This window comes from Phodopus roborovskii, unplaced genomic scaffold (assembly GCF_943737965.1).
Source record: "Phodopus roborovskii unplaced genomic scaffold, PHOROB, whole genome shotgun sequence".
NCBI classification, from domain to species: Eukaryota; Metazoa; Chordata; class Mammalia; order Rodentia; family Cricetidae; genus Phodopus; species Phodopus roborovskii.
The window spans coordinates 10,783,048-10,810,554 of NW_026126469.1; the positions used below are offsets into that span (position 1 = coordinate 10,783,048).

Genomic DNA, 27,507 nt, shown 5'->3' on the forward strand with positions numbered 1-27,507 from the left:
CAAGTTGAACTTCAAATATCACATAGTGATACAAGAAACCATGACAAGTGTCTCTGTGTAGTTTTAAGCGTTCACATGTTCAATAGGGGAGGACCTTTGATTTGGCTCTCTAGTTATTAGGCACATGGGTATTAGTCATCTTGTAAAATTAGCTGTGTTTACTGAACATGATAGCTTAAATATGGGAACAACGCTAGCAGAGGAGGAAGTGCTTAGAAACACTTCACAAACATCAGTAGAACATGGCCATTTCTGGCTCTTCCTGTTTGTTTGTTTAGTTTCATAACTTTTATAATGTTTGGAAAATGTGAAATCTTGAAAGGCTATACAGAAATTGCCACTGAGTGATTTTCTCTGTACCTTCAGTCAGCCTTGATTTAATTCAGCTTATGTGCTTATCTTACAAAATGTATCTTAGAAGGAAAAGCTCAAGTTGGAAGAAGTCTTTTAAAAGAAAAATAAAAACACTTGATTCATAGATCTCTTTGTCGGTGATGGCAGTGGTTTTAGAGAGCATTGCTCACTGTGGGGAATACTGCCATTTAGGCAAGTGCACCCAGGCTTCATAAGAAATGTAGCTGGCTGGGTATGGTAGTGCATGCCTTTAATCACAGTACATAGGAAGCATAAGCTGGCAGATCCCTGTTAATTTAAGGCCACCATTGTCTAGATGAGTTCCAAGCCACCCAGGGCTACACAATAAGACCCTGCCTAAAGAAAGAAGAGAAAAACCTGGCAACTTCTACTTTGTTTCTCTGTTGCTGACCAAAACCACACCAGCTTGGGGAAGACAATACTTATTTATTGTCTTACAGGTTACAGTCCATCATTGAGGAACGTCCAGCCAGGTGCTTGAAGCAAAACCATGGAGGAATGCTGTACACTGGCTTGCTCTGCCGCTGGTTTGCTCAATTACCTTTCTTAGACAGCCAAGGCCCACCTGCCACAGGATGGTACTGCCCGCAGTGTGTTGGGCCCTCTAGCATCAATCACTACTCAAGCAAATGCCCCATAGATATGGCTATAGGCAAATCTGATAAAGGTAGTTCCTCAGCGAAGATTTCCTCTTCTTGGATATATATGTGTAGGTTTGTGTCACATTGACACAAACTGTTACAGAAAAGAGATGAGCCTGAAGCCAGTAAGTTGCATTCTTCTCTGGTTTCTGCTTTAAGCTCCTGTCTTGCGTTTCTTCCCTGGCATCCCTTGATGATGTCCTGTGAACTATAAGGTGAAGTAAGCCCCTTCCCTCCCCAAATTTGATTGGTCACAACGTTTACCACAACAACAGAAAGCAGGACCAAGAGGATACTATGAGCCCAGATCTATGACTCCAACAAACGTCCCTTTTCCTGAAGTCTCACAGGGGTCCATAAACTGTTCCTTCTGTTCCCACCAGGTCCTTCCTGTAGAATTTCTATGCCTTTCTCCTGCAGGTCCCTGGTGTTCTTTCAGGTGGATGTGGCCAGTTCTTTCAGTTTTCTTCTATAAATCATCTGCCTGCAGCTCAGAAAATGAGTGCTAGCAGAGTTCATTAGAACAGTTTTAAACTTTTATATTTACAACCAAGTAATTCTGCCAGTCTGAAGGTGGCAAAGAAGGACAGCAAATTTTCTCTCACATACACAGCAAGTGAAGGGACTTATTCTCTGAATGAAAGAGAAGGGGAAGTAGAAACCTCATGTTTTATTCAAATGTTAACAAAGAAATTGAGAAGTGTGTTTCCTTAAAATTGACACCATTTTTATCCCAAATGTTCCAGTGAGTGATAGCAGGTGACAGCAAGCAGTAGGGGGAGCATTTTCCAGGAGCTCAGTCCTGGTGGGAAGTAATACCTCCAAGTAATACACTAATCACTTTGGATCCTGCATATTTTCACATACTGTGTGCATACATACGGATATTAATAACTGTTCCCTAGACGTCACTCAGCACTTGGAGAGCTCAGTGTTGCTAAGCAAAGCAAGTGCCTGAGATGGAATCAGATACAGATGGCAGTTCAGCAAAGAGGATTTTACAGAGATGCAAGAATGGAAAGGCTCAAAGTCCCAAGACTCCATGCCCATGGGTCCCTGAGTTCTGACATGGTCATCTTATGTCACCCCTGAATGGCATTCTTTAATCACTCCAATGAGAACACAAATGGCATTTCAGGTGTGTCCAAGGCACTGACCTCTTCATCAATAGTTTTTGCATAGAAATTCTTTATAGTGTGGAAAGAATTGGGAATTCCTTCCTAATGGAAGCTCTATATGTACATTTTAGTCTTTTGTGTATATGTTCCATCTCTGTATTTATAACGGTATATCTAAGAGGAATTTACATTTATAATACGTGTGTGTGTGTGTTTGTGTGTGTGTGTTATAGGAATAAAAAGGGGGATAAGTAGACTCTTCTCCCTACTACCTTAAGGTATTAGACTGAGGTTGATAATCCTGTATTATATTGGGCCCCACTAAGTGAAGTAGCTTGCCTAAAATCACATGTCATATGTATGGTATATCTAGACCAAAACCCAGCTCTTCTGCCCAGAAACTTGCAATTACTACTTATACCTTGTGTTCACTTAAAAGAAAGCACTAAATGGAAACCCTTCCATCAAGTGCATATTTAAAACAGTTAACACACCAGGTGTGGCCCAATGGCCTGGAACCTTGTGTTCTTTCCTCAGATACCCCCCTCCCATCCTGCCACAGTAGAGCAGACAAAGCTGCAGCCTTCCAAACTGTTTCTGAGGAAAATGAAATGATTGTGCCTGCTCAGATCTTGCAAGAGCTTAACTTGTTTTGGAATCATCCTTGCAGACTTAGCAGTGTGCCAAACATATTTAAAGAAGTGTTTTCATCATAGAGAGGGAGAAAATACGTGATAGCACAAAGGCACTAATACAAGGTACAGCGTATCTGGGAGAGAGTGTACACAGCATGAAAGAATACCCCAGGGCCCAGATTTCAATCCTGGTTTTACCATTCATTACTACTGGTTCTTATTCAAGTCACAACCTCTCTCTTAACCCTTGTTCTAGGTTATTAGTAAGAATGTTTGTAGTGATAAATTGTCTATTATTTATTAAAGCTTGCCTGAGGCTTCAGAAAAGCAAAGTCAGCCAAAAGCCTTAGAAGCCAGGCACACACCTTTAATCCCAGCAGCTAGAAGTAGGAGATAGCATTATATACCTTTAATCCTAGGACTCAGGATTAAGAGATAGATGGATCGTTGTGAGTCCCAGGCCACCCAGATCTACACAAGAGTGAATCAGCCTTAAAGCAAATTATAGCTCACACCTTTAATCCTAGCATTAGGGAAGTATATAAGACAGGAGCAAGGTCTCACATTCTCCAGCCACACTGAGGAGAGGTTACAGTCTGAGGCTTGGTGAGAGCTAGTGGAGACAGGATCAGCCCATTCAGGCTGAGGTAGAGGTAAGAAGCTAGTGGCCAGCTGCTTTGCTTTTCTGATATTCGTCTTGAAGTTTGAAACCCAGTATCAGTCTCTGGGTCATTTATGTGTTGGTGTTACAAAAGTTGAATGAGATAATCAAAGCTCTACACATTCTGGGCCTACCTGAGGCCACTCAGCACACTCTGGATATTTTGATCTCTAAATTGACAAGAACACTAATCGGCTTCCTGTAAAGTTCCTGCCAACTGAGACTCACCTACCACTGGTCCTGTCCTTGTATGTAAGGATAACAGTAGCTGAATCATAGGTCACTGATCACTCACAGGTCAGCGTTGCTACATATTATTCAACTCATTCACAAATGTATTCCTGTGCTAACTCATTTGATAAAGGGGGAGGGTATCTTATTTAAAATTCCACATAAATCAGAATTCAAAGATTATACTTAAAACTTGCATTTTCATCTTTTTATGATTTCAATTTATATCTCCCCTTGAAGCAAGTACTATAAGGCAGAAGTCTTTTAGTAGCCACATTTTGTTATAGTCTGCTTTATGCTATGATGACATAATTACTGAGACTATATAATTGGTAAAGAACAGAGGTTTCTTTATAAGAGATTGGGGTTTCCAACATCAAGACAAAAACATGGGTTCCACCTCATCTGTAGTATATTCTTTTGCCTTTGCTGGTTTTGAGAAGCGAGTTCAAATAGTCTTATGTCCCACATTGAACACTTAACTGGCTCCATAGGTCATTAAATTTCTGGTTTCAACTCTTTCATTGTTGCAATGAGGATGAGTCTTGGTATTTTGCCTTTAAAAATTATTGAAGATTCTGCTGCATCAATGTGCAGCAGATTTAACCTTTCAATGGAGCTAATGTTAATATAGATCTTCATGATATAAACCAGGGAATAAATTCAACCATATCTCAAAAATTAATGTTCCAGTAGTGCTTGCTACTATACTTTTTAGTGTCATTTCTCTGTTAGTGGGTAAACCATGATGTTAATGCTAAAGAGGATGGTTTCAGAATTAAAAGTGGGATTACACAGTACCTATATGTAGAAATTAGCTTGAGAAGAAACTTGCATTGGCCAAAAGGCAGGCTAATATTTTTATTGTGTTCTATGTTTCATGAAAATTCTATCAGGCCAAATGTGTTTAGGGATTTCTATTTCCAAAGTTAGTAGGTGGGTGGAATTTAAGCTTAACTACCTAGGCTTGGGTTGAAATTTCAGTACTGGTCTCTCAGAAATTCTGTCTATACCACTTTTTCTTCAATATAATGATAGAGCTATATATTCATCTAACAGAAGGTTAATATCTAGAATATACAGCCATCTCAAAAAGCTAAATAATAAGAAATCACATGACACAATAAATAGGCTAATGCAATGAGCAGACAGTTCTCAGAAATGTGCAATAAATGTAGTAAATGTTCAACTTGCGTTATTGTGGGAATTCAAATTAAAACTTGATTAAGTGTCCATTTTACCTCCAATCACAATGGCAATCATTAAGAAAACAAATAACCATGAGTGCTAGAGAAGATGTGAACAAGGAGGTGTCATACAGTGCTACTGAAAATGTAACCTAGTTCAACCATTTTGGAAGTGAATACCACAGTTTCTCCCACTTGTGCACATCACAGATTGATGATTAGAGTAGTGCTATTCATGGTTTACCTCTGGGGCTGTATGGTAGCATATCACATGCATGTCGATGGATATGGTAGCACTGTTCACAATAGTGAATTTATGTAAGGAATCTAGGTCTCTGTCAATAGAACGAAGTTAGAGCTAGAGAGATGACAAGGTGATGCTGGTATTAAGAGCAATGACTGCTCTTCCAAACGAGCCAGGTGTGATCTCTAACACCCACATGGTGACTCACAACTGCCTGTAATTCCAGTTCCAGAGGCTCCACCCTCTCTTCTGGTGTCCTCAGACACCAGGCACACCCCATGGTGCATAGACATCCATGCAGACTAAACACCTGTATACATAAAAAATAAACAAATGAATGAATTAAAAAATAAGACTTGAACAATGACTATCAATGGAATTGTTAATGCAAAGAAGCAAAGAATCTAACTCTCACAGGCCCCACTACCACACAAGGAACTATAGGCAACTAATGAATGCAGAGAGTGGAGGAACCAACCAGCTGCTCCCAGGATTGGCCCCTGATTGGTTATCCAATACAAAGTGGTCAGCCCTGAAGCCGCGTACACATAAACGAAAATGGACACAAGGCAGTGTTTGAGAGTGAGCTGGGGATGGCAGGCACTAGAGGCAAGAAAGAGATGGAGAAGTGGCATAATTTATTTTAATTAAAAGGTAAAAAAATAATTAAGAAATTAATGTTTTTAAGAATGAAAAGAAAGCAGGCTGTGGGGAGCAAGCCAGTAAGCAGCATTCCTCCATGACCTGTGTTTCACAAAAACAAACCAAAAGAGAAAGAACAAAGTAATGTCATTTGTAGGAAAATCGATACAACTGGAGATAATTTTATCAAGCTAATTAATTCTCAGAAAGACAGACATTTCATGTTTTTTCTTACTTGTGGGTCCTAGATTTTACATATGTATATTTTATATATGCATATTTATATAAACAGGCGAAAAATAAAAGAAAAAAGTCTAGGATAGCTGTCCTTAGGTTACTTTTGCTTTGATAAAACATGACCAAAAATAACTTGGGGAAGAAAGAGTTTATTTTGCTTACACTTCCACATCACAGTTCATCATTGAAAAAAGTCAGGACAGGATCTCAATCAGGGCAGGAACCTGGAGGCAACAGCCAATGCAGAGACTATGGAGGGATACTGCTTATTGACTTGTTCCTCATAGCTTACTCAGCCTTCTTTGTTCTAAAACCCAGGACCACCAGCCAAGGGATGGCACCACCCACAGTGGGCGGACCCTCCCCCATCAATCACTAATTAAGAAAATACTCCACTGCAGCATGATCTTCAGAAGGCATTTCTCTATCAAGGCTTCTTCCTCTGAGTCTATGACTTGTGTCAAGTCAACATGAAACTAGCCATCCCAATAACAAAGGGACTAACAAGAGGAAGGAACAGCCAGAAAAGAGAGGTTAGCAGAGTGTAAGGTACTGACCAAAATCCCTTATACACTTTCTAGAAAATGCCCTTTGCGTGCAATGATTATTAAGAAAGTATTGTTAAATAAAATTCTGTTTGCGAGTTATAAAGTAAACATGAATTTCAAGCATGAAAATGATTCTGAAAGCTCATAACCTGTACTTGCATAGCCTGGTGGTTGTCCAAGATGGCCACTCTTGCCTATTGTCCATTTGAAATTCAGTCTGGTGTCCAGGTTTGGATCAATTATTAAGACTTCCCATAAGACCTTTCCTGTTTGTCATAGTAAGACAATAGACAGAACAATGAGGAAGCCCTTGTAGTGTCCCAGGAGGAGACCTGATTTACATAGTTTTATCACCATTAAGGAAGATGCTACACATGGGAAAGTGGACTGTGCACGGGACCCGAAGCTGGCCACACACAATAGTAATACATAAAATCTTTTGGTATGTGTAGGCTCTCAGGTCCTCTGCCCTTGGTTCATTTGATTTGCTAAGCATTGCTTATAAGCTCTGTGTGCTGGCCCTTTGTCAGAGCTCTTGCTCCCTGTTGCCTAGTCAACTGTTTCTTTCATGCCCTGATGCCTTGAAGCCTGTCAACATTCCTCTGGCATTACCTGTTTAAATCACTGAGGATTTTGTCTAATAGGTGGGCATTAAGGTCATGTGGGCTTTTGCTAATGTATAGCAAGGGCAAGGGTACCCTCTGCTTGAGTTGCTCACCTTGCATTCTGAAAAACCTCTTCAAGGAACAGTTTGTACATTTCTGTTCATGTAAAGGAGGAGCTTTTGGGCACCTTGTTCTCTGTTGCTGGTTTGTAGAGCTATTTATAACTTTTGTTCTTTGCTGTTTTTTTCTGTGCCTGTGAATTGTAAGGTGCCAGACTGGCTGCCCTTGAGGCTGGTGTCCCTAATTTATCCCAAGAACAGGAAAAATACAGGGGGTAACAGAACTGGTCATGTCTGGGTCCAGCACATTAGCCTGACCTACTCTGGAAGAAGATTCCCCAGACATAAAGAGCGAATTGTTTCTGGGAATGCAGGCCATCTGCTTTTGTGGCGAGCAGACCTTGTGCCATCACCAAGCAATATAGTGTTTTGCATCCAGTAAGCAACAGACATTCATCCTTTCTTTGGGGGGAAAAAACTGCAGTGTTTTTCTGCCTTTCTCCTCTACCTGTCAACATTCCATTCTTTAAGGTCAGATTCAATTGCCTATTTCCTCAGGAAACTCTTACAGGGCATTCTTGGATGTGGTTTCCCTTGCATACTTCCATAGCATTTTTTCTTGCAGTGTGCTGCACTTGTTGTCATGGTCTGCTGGACATAGGATGTTTCATAATCACTGTGGGAAGCACTGATGGTGACTAGTCCACTTCTTTGTGTCACACAAAAGCAGACTGTAATAGTGGAGAAAGGGCAGACCCTTGGAGTGTCTGCTAAGTAGATTGAAAACCAAAACTTTCTTTCCGGAGCAGGCTTTTCCTGTAAGCTAGTGATTAAAGTTGTTCCCGACCCAGGGTAACTGTCCAGCTCTGCAGATAGGCTCAGGCACTTTATTATGTATACTGTACTTTGAGCTTTCATGGTCAAGACCCATGCAGCTACTTCTGCTGCCGAGCCAGCCACCATAACCATTACATGATCCCATCTTTATTTTGGAAAAGTATGCTTCTTAGAGCCTATGTACTATTCAGCATCCTATTTGGCTTATAGAGCGGGAAAAGTTAATATAGAAAAAAAGTGTATTGACTTATTTAATTTATATTATAAAATTATACTTCTCATGGGAATTCAGTGGGTTCTTAATAATTATCACATGGATTGAGCTATTTGCCCCACCCACCCTCTTTATGGTTTCTACAATGAAATGTCATTTGTTGACATGAAAGTCTTAAAGGTATAACATCAGTTTTCAAACAGAGCATACTTAGTTTTATAGTAAAGCATTAAAGTTTGGAGAAGGAATGTTGTTTTCAGCATAATCACAAAATGATGCCAAATGAAAAATTAATTTTCTTACTATAAGCAGAAAAAGTACATGAGTTTAAAGAATCTTTTCTAATTCTATGTCTAATACTAAAATATAAGTGTAAGGTAACTCTTGGATAGAAATATATTAAAAACAACTATAAACTATATTACAAATATCATAATTGTAATATTAAAGCTACACCACTGAAATTTCACAATAATATACCTGGAGTAGAGGCAGTCCATTTTTTTTAAGGCTTGAGCTCTTCCCAATATTTGATTGATCATACTTCAAGTTTCTTTGTTCGTTTTCTTAAAGATGTGCTCCAATCCTGGAACAGAATACAAAGGAAGACTTCTAGGATCAAATGTAACCAGAGAGAAATATATTTACCTCTTCTGACTGAAACATTTACCCCTCCCAGTTTTGAGTGTGAAGTGGCTGTCAGTCCTTGTGATGGGGTGCTGAAAGCCTCCTTCAGTGAGAAGTCACTCCATAATGCTCCGTAATGCCAGTAATGCAAGGATGTTCGTACTGAGCTCAAAACAGGCAATGCAGCCGTAAGTTTGGAGTAGACACTACTCAAGCAAGGCTCCCTGAGCATGAAGTTGGTTAAACATTTTCTGAACTTTCCTTATCTTTAGAGTAAGAATAATATTAGTATGTCCATGTAGAGTAACATGAATAGGAAATGAGTTGATACAAGAATTCCAGGAAAATGTCAGCCATCCACAAAGCTAGATCTACGATTTTTGTGTAAAAGTCTGCAGGTGCTTGTCAATATTCCCAGTTGCCTATGGCTTCCTAGTTGGGTGTTGTTTCTGCCTAGCAGACATGAACTGAAGGGAGTGAAGGTGGCTGTGGCCCTCAAAATCCCAAGGTATTGAGATACAGAGCCTCTCGCTCAAAATAATGCCACCCACCCCCTTCTTTACTTTTTTTTTTTCCTTCTGGTCCTGTTGTTTGAACTCATGGTTTTAGTGTATTTTAAGCAAATGTATTATCATTGAACTACACGTGGTCCTAAAAATTTCATCCTAAATTATATTCTATGGCCATTTAAAAACTAACGTGCTTTAAAATAAAACCGGATGTACATATGTGTTTGTCAGCTGTCTCAATCAATTTAAGATGCTGTGGCTTTTAAGAACACTGAGCAAACAATGAGATCTAGGGCCTCAAAGAATTCCCAACCCTATATTAAGTGGACATAATTAAATGATGTTCAAACTAAGACAGAGTGGCGATGCTGACTGAACTCTAGTATCTTAGTTGAGGCACAGGGCATGAGATGAGACTTGCTTCGTGAGTGTCATAAGTCAGAACTAGAATCACAGGGAGCAGTCAGTGTGAGGCTTCATTAGTGACTCCACAGAAGGAAACCTAGCAGTCTCGGTGCTCTAGAGCTTGAGGTGGGTACCTACCACATGATCTGACCATCACTGAGGGCCAGCTACAGAGAATTGACAGCCAGGACTTGAAAAGGGAAATGAAGCACATACACGAACTGATGGGCAGACTCTCCAGAGACAGAGACTTGCCAGAAATGTTCTATTCAGTAGATTGCCCTTTTATCCCATCTTCCTGAATCCTGTACCTACCAAGTATGTGATTAGAGACAGTACCAGACCCAGTATCAAGCATGAGTTTTCCTCCATCACTCTCCTAGGAACCTTAGCTATCTGCTCAATTGACTTAGGCAGATTCCTGCTATGCTCAAAGGAGACCATGGTGGGCTTGCTAGTTAGTGAAGTAATGGCAGTAAAGACCAGGGTCTTTACTTGCTAGTTAATGTAGTAATGGCAATCCTGCTGTGTCTCTAGCTGTTACAGGATGAACCTGCTATCTCCCTCCTCTTGACTTCTTTGGGATGATCTAGGAGTTCCTTTGTAACAAGCAACCTCTTATCTTCCAGGCCGCTGTGCTCGCTGTGGGGAAAATGTGGTTGGAGAAGGGACTGGATGCACCGCCATGGATCAAGTCTTCCATGTGGATTGTTTCACCTGCATTGTCTGTAACAACAAACTCCGAGGACAGCCTTTCTATGCCGTGGAGAAGAAGGCATACTGTGAGCCCTGCTACATTGTAAGTCTCCACATTGTCTCTAACCAAATGCCAGTCACTCCACATAAATGTCACCATCAGTTCTTTGAACTTCAAGAGATTTGTACATATGTAAATCATTATACTGTATTTTTTTTCTATACAATTAGTGTTATATGAGGTCAGAAAATTGTATTGGAAGAGGACTGCCCTTCAATTAGAGGCCTGCCAGAAAGGTTGTCTGAACTGTGGTTTTCAGTGTACATGTAGAAACAATATGTTCTCTGTGATATGTACAGAGGTAGGGTTCCTCGTTAGCAGAGTCCTAACGCTCTTTTCAATCTCATCCTGCATTTGAAGTCCCACTACTGTGGGGAAGACTTAGAAGACGCCTGAATTTGTCAGTGGTCTTCCAAACTTCTGGACTAATTATCTCTGCAGAATCACTTTTACCTTCCCTTTCCCCCAGGTTGTCTGAATGTAGAGAAACACTTTGTTAAAGAGTACCTTGAGGTAGTAATGGTTTTCTGTTTTAAAAAAACAAAGCTGTTTTTGAATAGCATAGCTTAGTGACTAAAAATAAGTCACATTTTCTTAGTGTTTTACATGGCTACTTAATCTGCTTAGCTACCATCTGATAAGAGTAGTGTGATGAATAAGAAAACTATTTCCTGTCCAAATTAAATTCCTTTGCTATCTTTCTGGTTATGATCTATCTTCGGAACACATTCTTGAAAAAAGTAGTACCTTTTTCAAACCTATGGCATAGTCATGGTTCCTCTGCCAAGGCATTCCAATAGCAAAGAAACCTTAGGGATTCAGAAATTTGCAGATCTCTAGAGTCAGTTATTGACATTTCTGCCTGGGTTGGTGTCTTGATTAGGGTTACTATTGCTGTGGTGAAACACCCTGACTAAAAGCAACTTGGGGAGGAAAGGGTTTATTTCAGTTATATTTCCAGGTAGCAGTCCATCACTGAGGGGAGTCAGGGCAGGAACATGGAAACAGGAGCTGATTCGGAAGTAGTGCTGCTTGCTGGCTTGCTCCACATGGCTCACTCAGCCTGCTTTCTTATACAACCAGAACCACCAGCACAGGATAGGCCCACCCACAGTAGAATGGGTCCTCCCCCATCAATCAGTAAAAAGAAAACACCCTACAGGCTTGCCTACAGCCCAGTCTTATGGATGTGTTTTTTTAATTGAGGTCACCTCTTCAGTGACTCTAGCTTATATCAAGTTGAGATAAAACTAGCCAGCACAGTTGGTAACATAGCCTGGAAAATTGAGCTTATTGAAATACAAGGGTATATAGCCCAGAGCTCAGTTTTCCACAACTGAGGTTTTATATATTTATATAATACTGCTTCCTACCTCTTAGGTTCGATTTTGTGTTCTTTCTAGGAGCAACTTAAACCCATGTAGCATCATTGTAATGTCATCAGCTAATAGACCTGGGAGGAAAAGAGGGGAAAAAAAAAGAAAAACCATTTTAAGGTCACTTGCCTAGCTGCTGTCTTTAGAAGTTAGACTAGAAAGAGATACAGGAGAAAGGTGACTTCTGCTTACCATTGGACACAGAGCCAGGCCAGCATAGTCACATGTCCTCCTAGTCCTGTGATTTGGGCAGTACTGATTGTATTTAGTTATTCAAACTGTAGATGCCCTGTTGTTCTGGAAGCAGCATCGTCCACATAAGGTAGCATCTGGTCTGCAAAATTCACCTCTTAGGTCATTCAGCTCAAGTACCACCCTTTGAAATCTTTGTTGAAAAGAAGAAGGCCTCTTATAAGTCTGACCTCTTTTAAGTGTGCTGTACTTTCTAATGACTTGGGACACTGTTGTGAAACTGCTTTTATTGCTGCAAGCTTTGGCAGCCACATCAGCAAGCCCTGTAGAGTCATCTAGCACTCTTCTTACAAGGAGCAGTTACTTTTTTATAGCTCCTGTTTAGTCCCTTTTTGAGTGTCTCTGACTGTTGCTATTGCAACAATGCTTTTGTGGAAGGCTTCTTCAGCTGTTTATTTTTATGCTTTCTAAGCAACAGTCTTACATGAAATCCTAAGAAACCATGTAACAGTATGGCAGAGAACAAGAGTTTGAGTTGGATTCAGTCTTAACTTGGACAAGTTACCTTGATCTTTCTAAGCCTCGGTATTCTAGCCTATATAATGGAAATGATGACACTCTTTTTCCATAATACTCCTGAAGCAGTCTTTGTAAGCACCCTTGGTCTACTCAGGAAAAGCTATTGAACAAAAATTACATTTGAGCTTAATTATGATTAGATTTCAGGACTTACTTAACATTCATGATGTATACAGTGAGACTAAAACACACTTGGCTCTAGGAAGCTGTTTCCTTCTTGGATATACCCATCTTTCTTTTCTTTACCCCTTGATGTTTACTCTCCTGGATGAGTAACAAGGCTTCAATTCCATGTTTTTAATCGTCTTCTGTAGTGTGTAGTGTAGAATGCAGACTGTTTTGCAAGGATAAGATATCTGAGATGATTTAGGATGCTGGAACTCTGCTCAGATTTGTTTTGGTGTGATATTGTAGCATTCTTCACACATATTTTGCTTGTTTTCTGTTTATTAACCCAATATGAATATGTGTACAATGTGCCTCTGTAGTGATCTTTACTTTTAGCATCTAACCTGTTTGGGTTTACATTAAATTTATGAACTACATGTTAAAGCCACATATTATTTCCCAGTCCTTTGTCATTGCGATATGCTTAAAGAATATTGAGTGAGATATTTATATCATTCAAGTTACTTAGAATGTCTTTTTTTAATTTAGATTATCAACTCAAATGTGATGTAATACTGCGGGCATTGGCTTTATCTTCCTGCAATCCTTAGTTTTGACCTAAAACTTATGACCTAGGTCAGAGAGCTGTAGTGCCTCAGCTTTGTAGGTGCTAGGATATGCCACCACACCTATCACCTTAAAGTTTTTCTTTAGAAAACTGTTTCTATTTGATAAGACCTTTACAAGCAGTGAGTTCATATATTAAACCATATGCTATTTCCTGTTAGATAGATTTATTTATATTCATTAGAGTCAACATAATAAGTACACTACATCCTAGTTATTTTTATTGATGCTAGTATTGTCAGTAGTAAAGTCAATAGATCTTACAAATGATTAGTTTCGATAATTCTTGTAGTTTTGAATAAGTTAAACAGATTAGAATTAAGAACACTAAACTTTATTAGGAAGTAAAATGATTTAAATAGAAATTATCTATCTGTCTTGGTCCTAGCTCTCTGATTATATCATTGGGTACATCATTTACCTTCCTAGTACCAGAGTGCTCTTTTTTGTGAAGTTAGATATTAATTCCTTTATGTCTTATATAAGGAATGAGCAAGTGTGTTACTTTTTTGTATCATGAAACTATTGACTATAAAAGGGATAGATCTGATGAGTGACCATATCATTGTAATATGACAGAGAAGCTGTAGCACACAATGGGGCATGTCTTAGCTGCTGTTGCTATAGAAATGTTGAAATTGATTGACTTCATAGGAGAAACATAAGGGTACATGAGAAGATCAGTGCTTTGCTTACAGCCATTTGTGTCTTTAGGTATGAAGGGCATCAACAAGGCCTCCTGCTTGTTTGGCCTTCTGCTCTTCTGAGACCGCCTTACTCTTGAGCATAAGTGTAGCAAAGGAACAGTTGCTTTCTTTGTAGCATTGCCCAAGAGTCTGGGCCTATGAACACACACAGCAGAAATGCTCAGCCAAAGTCTTCTTATGAAATGGTGATCTCAGGGCTTTGTGCAGAGTGACTGGAAAGGTGGGACAGGCGTTTTTATTAGAGTTGAAATCCTAGTGGTGAGAAAGACCTCTGGAAGTAGCAAGCCAGTCTCCTGGGAGACTAACTTGAAGGTACCAGATCCTGGCACATTAATGACCTCCACATTAGCAGCCTTTTGCTCTCTCATGCCACTAAATTGCTAAGTTAAAGTCGTGTAAACTTTCAACTCCATCCAGAGGTAGCTTTTGTAGCTCTGCAGGAAAGCTTGTTTTCTTATATACTTGAGTTCCTCCTAATGGAATGTTTTAAAAGCAGTTAGAACTAAGGTCTTATGTGGGCGTTGGAAAAGGAACCAGAGTTGGGACGGAATCTGAAAAATGCACATGAACATCCCTTTTCCTTAATCGCCCACCTCTGCTCTCATCACCATGATGCGTCTCCTTCTGCCTCTCTTCATCTCTGACTGCACATGCCACCTACACACTTAAACACATTCATTCCTGGTGTCTTATTGTCACGCCGCTAGCATTCTCCAATAATAAGAAAAATGGTTCAAGAATGAGAGGTTTTTAAAACCCTCTCTTGTGAAGTTTGACCACAGGAACTCTGGGTGTTATATTCCCCATTCCTGAGCTTCTGTTATGGCATGTCAGGCCAGGGAAGATTATTAAACTCTATTACAAATGAGGCTTTGATGTGACCAAAGTAAAAGATAAAGTGAAGGCCAGAAAGCATTCTGACCTGGTTTGTATTTGCAAGGTCCATGCTACCACCATGAAAACTGACATTCACCTTCCTGAAAACACAGGAGTATGAGCAGCCATTGGCTACCCACTTTAAAGTCATGAAAGCCTTCTGTTCTCAAGGTATAATTGATAACCACTGGCCCAAGTTGTGCCATCCAGTGTTACAGATTACAGGGATAAAGATATGATCCCCGGTCTTTCCTTGAGTGTTCTCAAATCTCTTTTCTCATGATCCCAGGAATCTCAATATAAAAAAATGCTTTTGTGCTTATAGTTAAATTTAGTTATAAATAAATATAGTTAGGTGACAAATAGCATCTTCCCAACAGTATACTTCTGCTTTTTAGTATTTTCATTTTGTCTATTGTCTTCAACAGAGCCTTGGAGATAGCTCTAGTTGCTTTTACTGTCATTTCCAGTAGCAAGAACCTGAGGCTCAAACTCATATAAACTCACAGACACCGAAGCAGCATATACGGGGCCTGCATGGGTCTGCACTGGGTCCTCTGTACTGATAGTATGACGTCTAGTTTAATGTTTTTATGGGATTCGGGAGTATGTGAGCAAGTGGATCTCTGTATGCCTTCTTTTGGGCTCTTCTTCCATTACTATGCTTTGTACAACTTTGATGTGATAGTTTTACCTTTATTTTATTTTGTTATTTTTTTAATGAATGGGTAAATGAATGAGTGAGTGAATGAATGAGTGAATGAATACCTAACCACTAGGGTAAAGGTTATCAACTGAGCTGTCATTTATACTTACTGGGACAGGGAAAGATCAGTGGTCTTCAATATAGAGCTACTAGAATAAATCAACCACTCCAGGGCAGGAGGGCAGGCCTTATGCCCTAGAGTAGTTGACCAACATGTAATGAATTCCAGATTTATTTATTTATTTATTTATTTATTTATTTATTTATTTGGTGTGTGTGTGGTTACAGTTTGTTTTTTGGGGGGGCAGTATTTTATTTTGTTTTCCTGTTTGGATGGGATGGTATTGACCTTTTGTTTGTGTTTGTGTTTTTTGTTGTTGTTTTGTTTCTTGTTTTTGTTTGTTTAAGAAAGAACTTAAATGTTTAAAGTTGGTAAGGTAGAGAGGAAGACAGGATCTGGAAGAACTTGGGGAAGGGGAAGAATACGATTGAAATATGTTTAAATTTAAAATTTGTTTTGAAAAACTAAAAATGGATTTAGTATAAGAAAAGACAAGAATTTTTTTTCTCAAAGAAAGGGGGCAGAAAGAAAATAGAAATGAAAGGAAAAATACTGAGGGTCACAAAGACTCGCTCTCTCAGTTCCAGGGTGTGTAATGGTCAGAGGTAGAACTTGGCATTTGGTTCCTATGTCCAATCTTTCTATCTGACATATGTCACTGGAAATAGCAGTTGTTATTGCTAGGATCCCCTCTTTCTGACTGCTTTTGCTCTATTGCCCTTTCTAGGTGGTCTTAGTCCTTTTTTTTTTTTTTTTTTTTTTTTTTTTTTGTTTAGATTTAACTCAAGCTGGATTTGAGCAGTACACACACACAACACATTTCATCTTATTTTTAGGAATTGTAGAGAAATGTGGATATCAGAATTGTTTTTTTTTTTTAATGGTAGGCATTCTTTTTAAAAACCACCCTTTAATATACTCATTAGAAATAATTAGAAAAAGAAAACTATCAAATCCTTATATGTAATGTCTGCACTTTGCTGTATGTCCATTCATCTTCTGCCTCAATGCCTGCGTGCATGGACTTAACTATGGAGCTGTAACAGCCCTGATGTGGCTGCACCCGCACCAAATGCTTCGACCTTACATCTAATTAGCCACTTGCTTTGTTGTATAACTGTGTATTATACTTTTCCTTTTACAAAAATAATCTCTTAAATATCCCATGGGCAGTCAAGAAGAATATATACCCTTTCTGAAAGTGACTCAAAGAAATATTCCATTAGAATAAATACATTAATGAAAGCATAACATGAGGGAGGTCAAGATCAAATCAAGGTGTGGTAAGTATTGAGTCAGGAAAACTTCTTACTGGTTGATGAGTTTCAGGACAGGCAGAGCTACACAGAGAAACCCTGACTCAAAAAAAAAAAAAAAAAATGGGAGGGAGTATAGGAGTACGGTCAGTGGTACTTCACTTCTTTAGCGTGTGCAAGGCCCTAGCTTCTGTCTCAATATGTAAAAGGGGGAGAAAGAATTAATAAAATAGAGAAATGGGAAAAGATACTTTAATAAGTTAGTATTAAATTATGGTATTTTGAAAAGAATATTTTTCAGAGTCAAATATCAGTACCCCATAATATAAGCAGCGAAGTACAGTTCAGGAGAAAGCTATCAGATTAACCAAAGGACATGATGTTATTGGTAAGCATCTCATACCCCAGTGAGGAACAGCCCCTGTCCTCCTATAAATATCCCTACATTGAAATGTAGAACACACAATGCTGATGAAAGTTGAGGTGAAATGTTGATGCCTGTCTTTTAGAAAACATATCTTTCGGTGTCTTGATCAAATTACATGAGGTGGCTAATATCATTAATAAGACTAATTAAATCAAAATACATTGATCTATATAATAATGAAATTTATCTTCATATATCCAGAGAATATTTTAAAAAATATTTATTATATCAAAATCTAAAAGGAAGCCACAAGCTACACAATTTAGTTCTATATCTTGGGAGGTATAGCAAACATAATCCAAGTTCATGGCCTGTCCATGTCCAAAAGGAATAGCCAACAGAAAAATCTAAAAGGAAATGATAGATAAATCTAGCAGTTGACTGGCAAAGATAACAGACAGTAAACAAGAAATGTAAAGATAAACAAGTAAGCATCCTTGTGGGGTGGGCTCTTTAGACTGTGTGATGAAGGTAACAATGCATGTCAGGGCAGAGGGACATGGATTGAAGTCTAAATCACAACATCATCAGCCATAAGGAGAGAATACAGAAAAATAACCTGATGCTGATAAGAGAAGCTTCCTAGAGAAAGGAGGCATGCATGAGAAATGTTTAGTAATTGAAAAATTGGTGGGATTTTTAGAATTTTTCAGTGGATTGCTTTTGAAAGGGGAAAATAATTAGGCCAGGTATGGTAGCCTTAAACATACATACTCTATAACAGTAAGTTCAAAGCCAGCTAAGTCTAGAAGAGAAGCTGTCTTAGGTAGGGGAGAGGAGGAAGAAGAAGGGAGAAAGAGCTATAAAAATGAGTGTGGTAGTAATCAAGACAGAAGAAAAAAGTTATAAAATGTGAAGATGGAAAAGAAGCTGTCAACCTAATTATAGAAACCACCTTCCTGTCTCTCCACTGAACCTGGGACCTTTTGCTGTACTCTAAGCAAAATTCTTAAACCTTAGTCAACTTTTTCAGTTACAGCATTTGGCTGGAGGTCTGTTTCATCTGGTAGAGTCCTTGTCTAACACGCACAAAACCCTGAGCTCAGTACTAGCACTATAAGCCAAGCGTGCTAGCACACACCTGTAATCCTGACTGGAGAAGTGAAGTCAGGGAGATTGGGAATTCAAGGCCAGCCTAGGATGGAGGAAACCCTGTCTCTCAAAAAAAAAAAAAAAAAAAAAAAAAAAAAAAAAAAAAAACTATACTTTTTGTAGAAGATATACTTTCTCTGGAAATCTAAAATATGCAAGAAGAACCTCAAATAACCCCACCAATATAGATGAAAGTCAGAGCTGCTACCTGAGAAAAAGCAAGGAAATATCACTAACAGGATTTTTCATATCTTCAAAGAACAAATAATGCCTGCAGTGTTTCCATCCTTAGAGCCTTCCAAGGAGGGGAAAAAAAAAAAACCTTCTCTAATCACTTTATGAAGTCGTATAAGACTAGCATGATGCCGATGGCAGAAAATAACTTAGCCTGCCCCAAGGAGAAAGGGCTATGCTAATGTAACTGCACATGTACAGAAATCCTAAAACAAGTTTTGAGTTGAATACTACAAGAATACTACATAATTGAAATGGTAATTGAATGTCACATAAAATATTCTAAGTAATTTGGTGAATGCAATGTTTGGATAATATTAAGGGCCTTTAAAATACTTTGTCAAACTCATATATCAAATGGGGGGAAGGAAATATGATTGTGTTTATATCAATAGATACTTTTCATAGAAATACTTCATAAAATTTTGTTACAAGTTCTTTTTGTTTAAGATTTACTTATGTGTGTGTGTGTGTGTGTGTGTGTGTGTGTGTGTGTGTGTGTGTGTGTGCACTATGGATATATATAGTGCTGGTAGATTGCAGAAGATGCCCAGGAACTAGACTTATAGGTGGCTATGATCCTCCTATTGTGGGTGCTAAGAATCAAACCCAAGTCCTCAGCAAAAAGCAGCAAACACTTTTAACAGCTGAGCCATCCCTCCGGCATGTTACATTTTCTTTTCCAAACAAAAGCAAGCTCTAAGCAGAATGAGGAGATTTGGTTAGCTGACAAGGCTTCCCATGGCCAGCCTTCCTGCCCTGGACCTAGGAATGTTCAGGATCATCCCTTATATTCACATCTATTTTAACATGCCAACTTTTGTGGAAATTTGAAAACAAACAAAAGTCTAAATGCATAATGGTATGCATATATATAGTTCTAATATGGTATTATATTTAGTATTTCTGACACATATATAATGAATAATATAAAGATCCATATACCAGTTACCAGATAAAAATATTTGAAATGCATTGGATTTTTCATTCTGACCACATTCCCCAGACTACCTTATAAATGTAGCTGATGTTTTAAACTTCCTGTTATCATGTCCATGAGTTTCTAATATACAACAATATGTAGTGTTGTTTGGATGCTGTGTCTCATAATTTCAAATGTAGAACCTAAATATTTACAGACAATGTTAGGCAATAAAACATGATTAAATCTAAAGTAGGTGAGCAAGTCTTAGAAAGCTAAGATAAAAGTTTCCAGGTTAGACTTGCAAGAACATAGCATGAGAAATAACCCTCACACAGAAGCCATAAGAAAAACTGAGCAGCTAAGTGACATGGCAAATTATGTAAGAGAGGAGTGCCCTAATTCTGTGGGAAGGAATTGAAGGTGCTTTGGAGCATTCCTGTCATTTGTTTGCCACCCTTAGAGTCACCTATAATTAACCAGAAGCAGCATGCCCACTCCGTGGCTGTTAACACTGTCCTTTGCTAATGGCATGTGGTTCTGCCCCCCAACCCAGTGGATTTTGGTTTCTGCTCACATCACAACTTCTCACACCCTCTAAGGCAGCTGAGGTACAGACAGAACTCTTAGTTGATTGCCCAGAGCAGCAGGAAGTCCTACATTTTCCTGTTAACTCCCATCCCAAAACATCTAACTTCTGTTTTAAGGGCCGGAAGGAACCTTAATTCAGTAATGTCATTTTATAGCCAAAAAAAAAAAAAGCTAAAAGATAAAAAGTTTGCTGATTTTCCTGAGTTCACAGGGTTTGTTAGTGGCAGAAGCAAGAATAGAAACCCTGAGCTTTTCTCTTTGGGAGGGACTGAATGTGTGTGACTGTGGGTTCAGAGAGATCCCTGGGGAAAATGGGGCTCGGCCAACTTAGGTAGCACGGTGCTCCAGGACAGCATTTGCTTTCGCTCTGACCAGAGTGGAGGCTCTCGTATTTCCAGGTTCAGTGCCTCTGAAACATGATGCTAGAACCTTCCTGCTGCCCCAGTTCGTTTACTTTTAAATGAAGCATGAACTCACCACCCAGTGTTTGGCAGAGTTGGGATGAATGTCAGCATCAGGCCACTGCAATAATGGTTTAAGATTATTTAATCCCATTACTTATACACTTCATTAGGCTGAGTGAATTGTTGGCTGTGGTTCAATAAACTTCCTACTTTAAAGATAAAGGATGGAAGGAGAATAGGAAAGGAGCCCATTTATCCCTTGTTTTCTTTCGTATTTATTTTATGGCTCTTAATCGATAAAAGAGCAACAATTAGCCATCTACCAGCATACTGTCTGTGTTCCTGATGTCCTCTGAAGTGCTCTGTACCACTGGGGTGGGAGTGGGGGTGGGGGGAGAATGTCCATTGCTTTACATTTCCTATATGAAGAAAAAGAAAAGGGCAGGCTTGGAAGCGGGAGGGATTATGCTATAAATCTCTATCTTGAAATTAAACCTGAAAATAAGTTCCAGAGTCCTCTGTAATATGGTCTTTCACTGGGAGGAGGGAGGGGTACAATAGCAGGTGATTTTAAAGACAAAATTCAAAAATTCAAATCACAACCAGCCTGGCCAGCCACCATTCACTATCTCCTTGGTTTCTCTAGCTTTGGTTTCTGAACATCTGGAAGGAAATTTCTTCTTACTTCACATGATCACGTGATTAAGTGAGCATGCAGAGAGGAGGGGGCTAAGCTAGAATCAGTAAATGTTTTTGGAGTATAGAGTAATCCCGCCAGGCCAGAGCCCAAGGCACATACGCAAAGCCTTCAGAAGGGGCTTTTTCTTGCTGGAGGGCGCAGCTCACAGAGTCTCTGGAACACTGCTGGACTCCTTTGGGTCTCAAAGCTCAGAGGATCTGAAGGGTGGCAGGCCCTGGGGTTCCAAAAGCTTGATTTCCTCAGCAAGCGTCTCCTGCTTTCAGTCACTGGCAATGCTCATTAAACACATAATTCCAGACCCTCAAAGTTTTTATACGGCTAAGGGGTGGGATGGCATAGTTTGTTTGCACATGAAGGTCTGAGGTCCACTCTGTCCCTCTGCCTGAGTAAGAGGGGATTCCCAAATCTTGTCGCTTCTTTCTCCTCTCCTCTTTGATGACACCTGCTCCAAATGGCCTCTGTGGACATTGCAGTCTGACGCCCCTCTGCCCCACACAGCAGGCTGCTGCCTCCCTCATGTCTCTTCCCATCTCTGTTCTTCAAATATCTGAATTAGCCAGCCTTTAAAAAGGTTCCTGGACATGATTTCAGGTCTTTGTTGTTTTCCCTGGGTTTTGTTTTAGTTTTGTTTGGGTGGGGGGGTGAAGGGAGGGAGAAAGAGAATGTGAACATGAAATTGGGTGGGTAGGGAAGTACGAAAGATTTGGGAAGAGGCGACAGAAGAGATCATAATATATTATATGAAAAAAATAGATAAAATTAAAAAAAAAACTTTTTTGGAAATTTTCCAACTAGGTGTGCCTTTTCTTGAATATACAATATCTTTTCCCCACCAATTAAATAAGGCTGAACCTTGCTACAACTGGTATAAAAATTATCACGTCTTGGCATAGTCTTTGCTGATATGGACCCTGTAGAGTCTATAAGGTAGTGAGGTCCCCTGTCACTGTCTGTGTTTTGGTTTGTTTGGTTGGTTGGTGTTCATTTGTTTGTTTGTTTTCAATGTTTATCACCGCCTGTGAGTCTGTCCTTCTTCTCAGAGGGAGGGAAGTTGGAAGATGACCGGCTTCATGCCAGGGTTTCCCCACAATTTTGGCTTATCTGCTGTTTGCTTGCCCTTTGCAGCACTGGGACTTGAGACTCTCAGAGAAATTTAAGGGAGCTATAAACTTGGCAACAGCAGCCTATGAGCAGAGTCACAGCTGAAACGTAAATATAAAAGATTCAGAGGAAAGATATGAGGGTGAAGCCAGCTGTCTAGTCTACAGCTCTCAAGGTCAGGTACCCAGATTTATCCCACACGGGAGAGTTGCCAGGAGTTTGATCAGAAATTCTCTGTTTTGAATGTGACAAGCTAATTCCCTCCCACAGCCAGGTTCAAATAAATAAACAATAAAAGAGTCCACTGTTAGTTAACTTCCAGGACCTCTTTAGCATCAGCCATGAGGCTGATACCTGTCATTTCTGCAAAGCAGGTTTCTTTTCCACTGCCGTACAAGGATGTCATATGTGGGATGTAAGATGCCTAATGGGAAATCTTCTTGGAATGGTTCAATTGGATAAATGGCCTGAAAGCTCTACCTGACCCAATTGACTGCATGAAAATCTTAAATACATACTTATGTTTAATGACACTTTATATTCTTTCAGTTATTTTTAAGTAAATACCTTCCATAAAGGTGATGCTACTTTCTGAACCCTTAAATCTTTCAGAAGTGGATGAAGTGATTCAGATGAATACAGTTTACAGGCATATCGGTTGAAATGAAACTCAACTTTTGTCATAGACAATAAATATTAAAAAGTAAATCATTATATTTCTTCTAATTTAGCCAAATGACCTAAAAAATATCCATTATAAAACATAACACATCCAAATAGTTTTCCAACAAGTAGAATGTATTGAGTATATTTTAGCTCAAAAGGAGGAACAAAGGAAATCTGGGCATCTTTGGGGTGGGGGGAGATTCAGATTCCTGGATGGTGGTGGGTCAGGTGGCTTCTCTTATCTTCTTTTTTGCCCTCTGGAGAAAAGTGGAAACTGTTCTTACTCTTTTTTAAAGGTAACAGAATCAAGGCATAAAGTAATTAATACCCATTTGGAATTAGGACAGAGGTGCCAAGAGTCTAAATCTTACCTTGTCCCTTGCTTTAAATAATCTCCTGTAAAGAGACCAGACATTGGATAGGACCTTTTCTTTATCAGCAAGGATCTGTGTCAGCTTTCCGACTCTACTTCCATTGCCTACCTGTGTTTCAAGAATCTTCTTGATTAGCCTCTGACTGATGTATGCGCTCCCTCTGCATCTCAAGAGTGGCTGTGCAATGCCTCTGTGACTGTCAAGTTTCCTACTCTCTTAGTCAATCCCTTACCATCATCATTCCCTCACACATAGACAAGAGCTACGTAGGAACAAGCTTGCTTTTTCATTTTCTTTGTGTCTCTCTTCTCTATGAAACCCCAAAGCTTCCTTCTAGCTATCCAGGATAGTACCTGAAGCAGTACCTCCCACCCTAGGGAGTACTTAATACATTGATTTTTTAACAGCCATAGCAAAACAAAGGCACATCAACAAAGCTAACCATAACCAGATATCGTAACTGAGGGGCTTCGACAGCAGATCTCATTGCTTCCCGTAGCTCTGGAGGCCCAAGGCTAGGAAACCAGATGAAAAGTTTGGTGAGCACTCTGTCCTGGCTTTGTGTGCCATCTTCTCACCTGTCCTCACGTGTTGGGATAAGCACTGTTGAGCATGATCTCTAGAGTGTCGCATGATTCCGAAGGCTGTGGAGCCTTTAGAGAAGGCAGGCCTTAACAGAACCCTGCAACCTGAAGTCCACCTTTAAATGCTAAACCCACCCAAGGCTATGTACTAGTTCTGTCTGCTTCCTGCAGTGATGCTGTGTGAATGCCCATGAGTACACATTCCGGCCACCAGACAGAACCAACCCTCACCAGGCATTCCTCACTGCTATCATGGACTGAAACCATGAGCCCAAACAGACCTCCCCTTCCTTCAGCTACCCCTGCCAGGTGTGTTGCTCATAAGCACAGGGAAAATAACTGATCCACATGAACAGAGAATGCATACCAGTTAACAGAACCTTTTAACTTCAGGTTGATGGATGCTTTATCAGTACTGTGGTGGGGTAGAAAGAAGAACCCTACCTTCCGACAATAAAAGTTATTCAATCACCTCACAGCTACTTACTGAGTACCTTCTTGCCTTGACTTTAAACATCCCATGGGAATACTATTGATATTTAAGATATTGTGTAGCTGCTGCATTTTCCTTTCTGTATGTATTTTTACTTGCTAGATCTTATGGTATTTTGAAGAAAACAAGGAGGACATTATTAGAGAATTTTTGCACTATGCTATTAAATTGTTGAGAAATTGTCACAGTCAGGAGGAAGCCAAACTGGGCCGAGTCTGGCTGGACAGCTGAAATAATATGTGTTCCCCCTTAAAGTGCTTTTGTCAAAGATTCTTAAGGAATTAACACCTTGTGCATGCATCAATAAACCTCGCCAATTTGCTAGTGTATTTAAGGGGTGGCAGATTAAGCATTGCTATAAAGTCCGAAGTATAACAGGATGAAGAAGGTTGTTTGTGACTCGTACTCTTGGAGTTTCCTCATGGATGTTACAGTTCTTACAGAGCAAGCTGCAGGACGGGATGGGGATGAGTGTCTCTGCTATGAGGGGAAGGAGCATTTAAACTCGTGAATTTAAATGAAAGGAGAATTAAACTTCCATCTCAAGTTTTGAACTCAAGACTGAACTGGGCACCAGCCATGACAGACATAGGATGAGCCCAAGACAACTCCTCCTCTGAGAATGCAGAACCCAGCAGACTTGGCTGTCCTCCAGCAGAGCACTTGGATTCTGAGAAGGGTCAGACAAGTACAATGTACAGCAAAGCTTGGGAGAATCGGCCCTGCTGAGCAACCAAAGAAAAGTACACACCCTGCCCTGGGGCCAGGGGGAAAAGCTGACCAGCATCAAAGGACCCCGAAGAACTGCTTATGACCATTTGACCTAGGCCTAGAAAACTAGCTTATTATCCAATATTTTCAGAAAATAATAATTTGTTTTCCAATTACAGTTGGATAGTATTATATATAGAGGAGAAAAAGTTTCTTTTAGCCACTGAATGATTGATAATTGTGTCTAGGACATAAACTGGCAATTGATGGATGGACAGGAAAAAGTCAAGTTTAACTATGTGGGAATGTCACAGGATGAAAAAGTGACTACCCAGAGAAACTTCCATACACTTCTCTTTGAGGATATAGATGATCTGATCTAGGATGATCGTTGGAGATGAAATGTTCTAGAGGGGAAAAAGGAACTCCAAGAAGAATGGGGTCTAGCCTGTGATTATCTGTGGGGCTCTCTTGACCTCCAGTCTCTGTTCCTTTGATGGTGCTTATGTCCTCTGGAATAGGGTCTAGCCTGTGATTGTGGAGCTCTGTTGACCTCTGGCCTCTGTTCCTTTGATGGTGTTTATATCGTCTGGTTAATGAGATTCCCAGGGAAGGAACTCATGACAGTTGTCTTCCTTTTGAGTTTACTAAAATAAATAAACCAGGAAAAAAAAAAACTGACCTGTGCTCTGGAGAGAAGGAAAAGAGGACACTGTGGCCTTGAAGCATCCAGTCTTTTCACCTCAGCATATCAAAGCTGAGCCCAACCCTGGCAGCTTGTTCCCTGTCAGCTATACACTCTTTAAACCCATAACACCTGTATCAATTGTTTAGCATAATAACATCTTACACTTAAGTGCTTGGGCACAAAGAACTTTCATAATTGTTTTTCATCTGATATGCACAGCAATCTCATAAGGCAGATGTTTTCTAGGATAGCTGAATGAGAACTAAGATTCCAAGAAAGGATGCCAGATAGCTAATCACTGGGAGTGTTGCTTTAATGTTCATTGTCTGTCTGTGAGGCCACTTTTCTGGTCTTTGTAGCCCCATTGCCTACCTAAGTGACCCAATCCCTTGAAGCCCATAATGTATATTTACTGAGCATCCACTGTACTTTACATTTTTAATGGGAATGGTAAAAGGAACAGTACAGTGGTCCTTGAGAAATGTGTGGTTTATAGGCAATCAGATGCATGGAAGAAATTTAACTTCCATGCCTTCAGAGCTGGCCAGTGGGCAGGGGTATGGAAGATGTTGAGGGAATGTGTTTGCAGTTTATCTAAGCAGGAACGAGTCTGCCAAATGTACCCTATGTTGCCATGGCCTTTGTCTCTGTTGCCTAGGGCTGCTGGCATTCCTTTCATTTCCAGTGATAATACTGTTGCTTTACCCGCTCCACCTTTCACATCACTGTAGAGATTTTCTCTTGACCCTTGGGCATAGCAGAGTTTAATTTAGGAATTTGGGTTAATGCTTTGAGATCATTTATAAGGAAAGTAAGTAACCTTGATAGTTTGTAAATATTAACTTACTCAACCCACTGATAACTGTTTTAACCAGCTAACACCCAAAGATGGTTTGTAATTTAAAGGATTGTATTTCTAGGAACTCTGTTAAGTCATTGAATTTTTACTACCACTGGGTCCAGTGAACAAATCACAATAGCCTTTAATCAGCCTAAACAGTCTCATCATTGACAAGTATCTCATTGCTACTATTTCAGTAGTATCACACATGCCAAGGCTCCACCTTAAAGCATGGATTTCAATAGCATTTAGTGACTAAGAACATCTCTGTCCCCTATCTGAGGAGAAAATCTTTCCTTAAGGGAAGCTGTGATAGATTTTTGTCAAGTACACACTGTTGGAATTCTCCCAAAGGAAGACCACTTTGGAGATCACTTTCTTTTGGTCATTTAGAGCCATTAAGATGTCCCATAGCTCATTTCTATACGTTTCCATTTGCTGAACTCTTTCTAGCAGTCTTCTTGAGCACATATTTCTCAAAACCATTAATGGTAAGGTGAAGATCTTTGCATCTAAAGAGATTGCAAAGTGTGATCGGTGGATTCTGCTTCCCATTAGATATCATTGAAGTGTTGTGTAGCAGAAGTCATCCACTAAACTCAGTCCCAGCACTTGTGCAAATATGCACAATCAAGTGAATGATAAGTGAGTAAAATAGG

General features: G+C 39.7%; 1 protein-coding gene across 1 annotated transcript in view; it reads left to right on the plus strand.

Moving 5' to 3' along the window:
• Lpp (LIM domain containing preferred translocation partner in lipoma) overlaps positions 1–27,507 on the plus strand; it is a 421,297-nt gene that overhangs the window by 314,391 nt on the left and 79,399 nt on the right. The window contains exon 7 of the mRNA XM_051191238.1: positions 10,405–10,574. Coding sequence (XP_051047195.1) covers positions 10,405–10,574 — 170 coding nt within the window. The remainder of the gene's footprint in view (positions 1–10,404; positions 10,575–27,507) is intronic.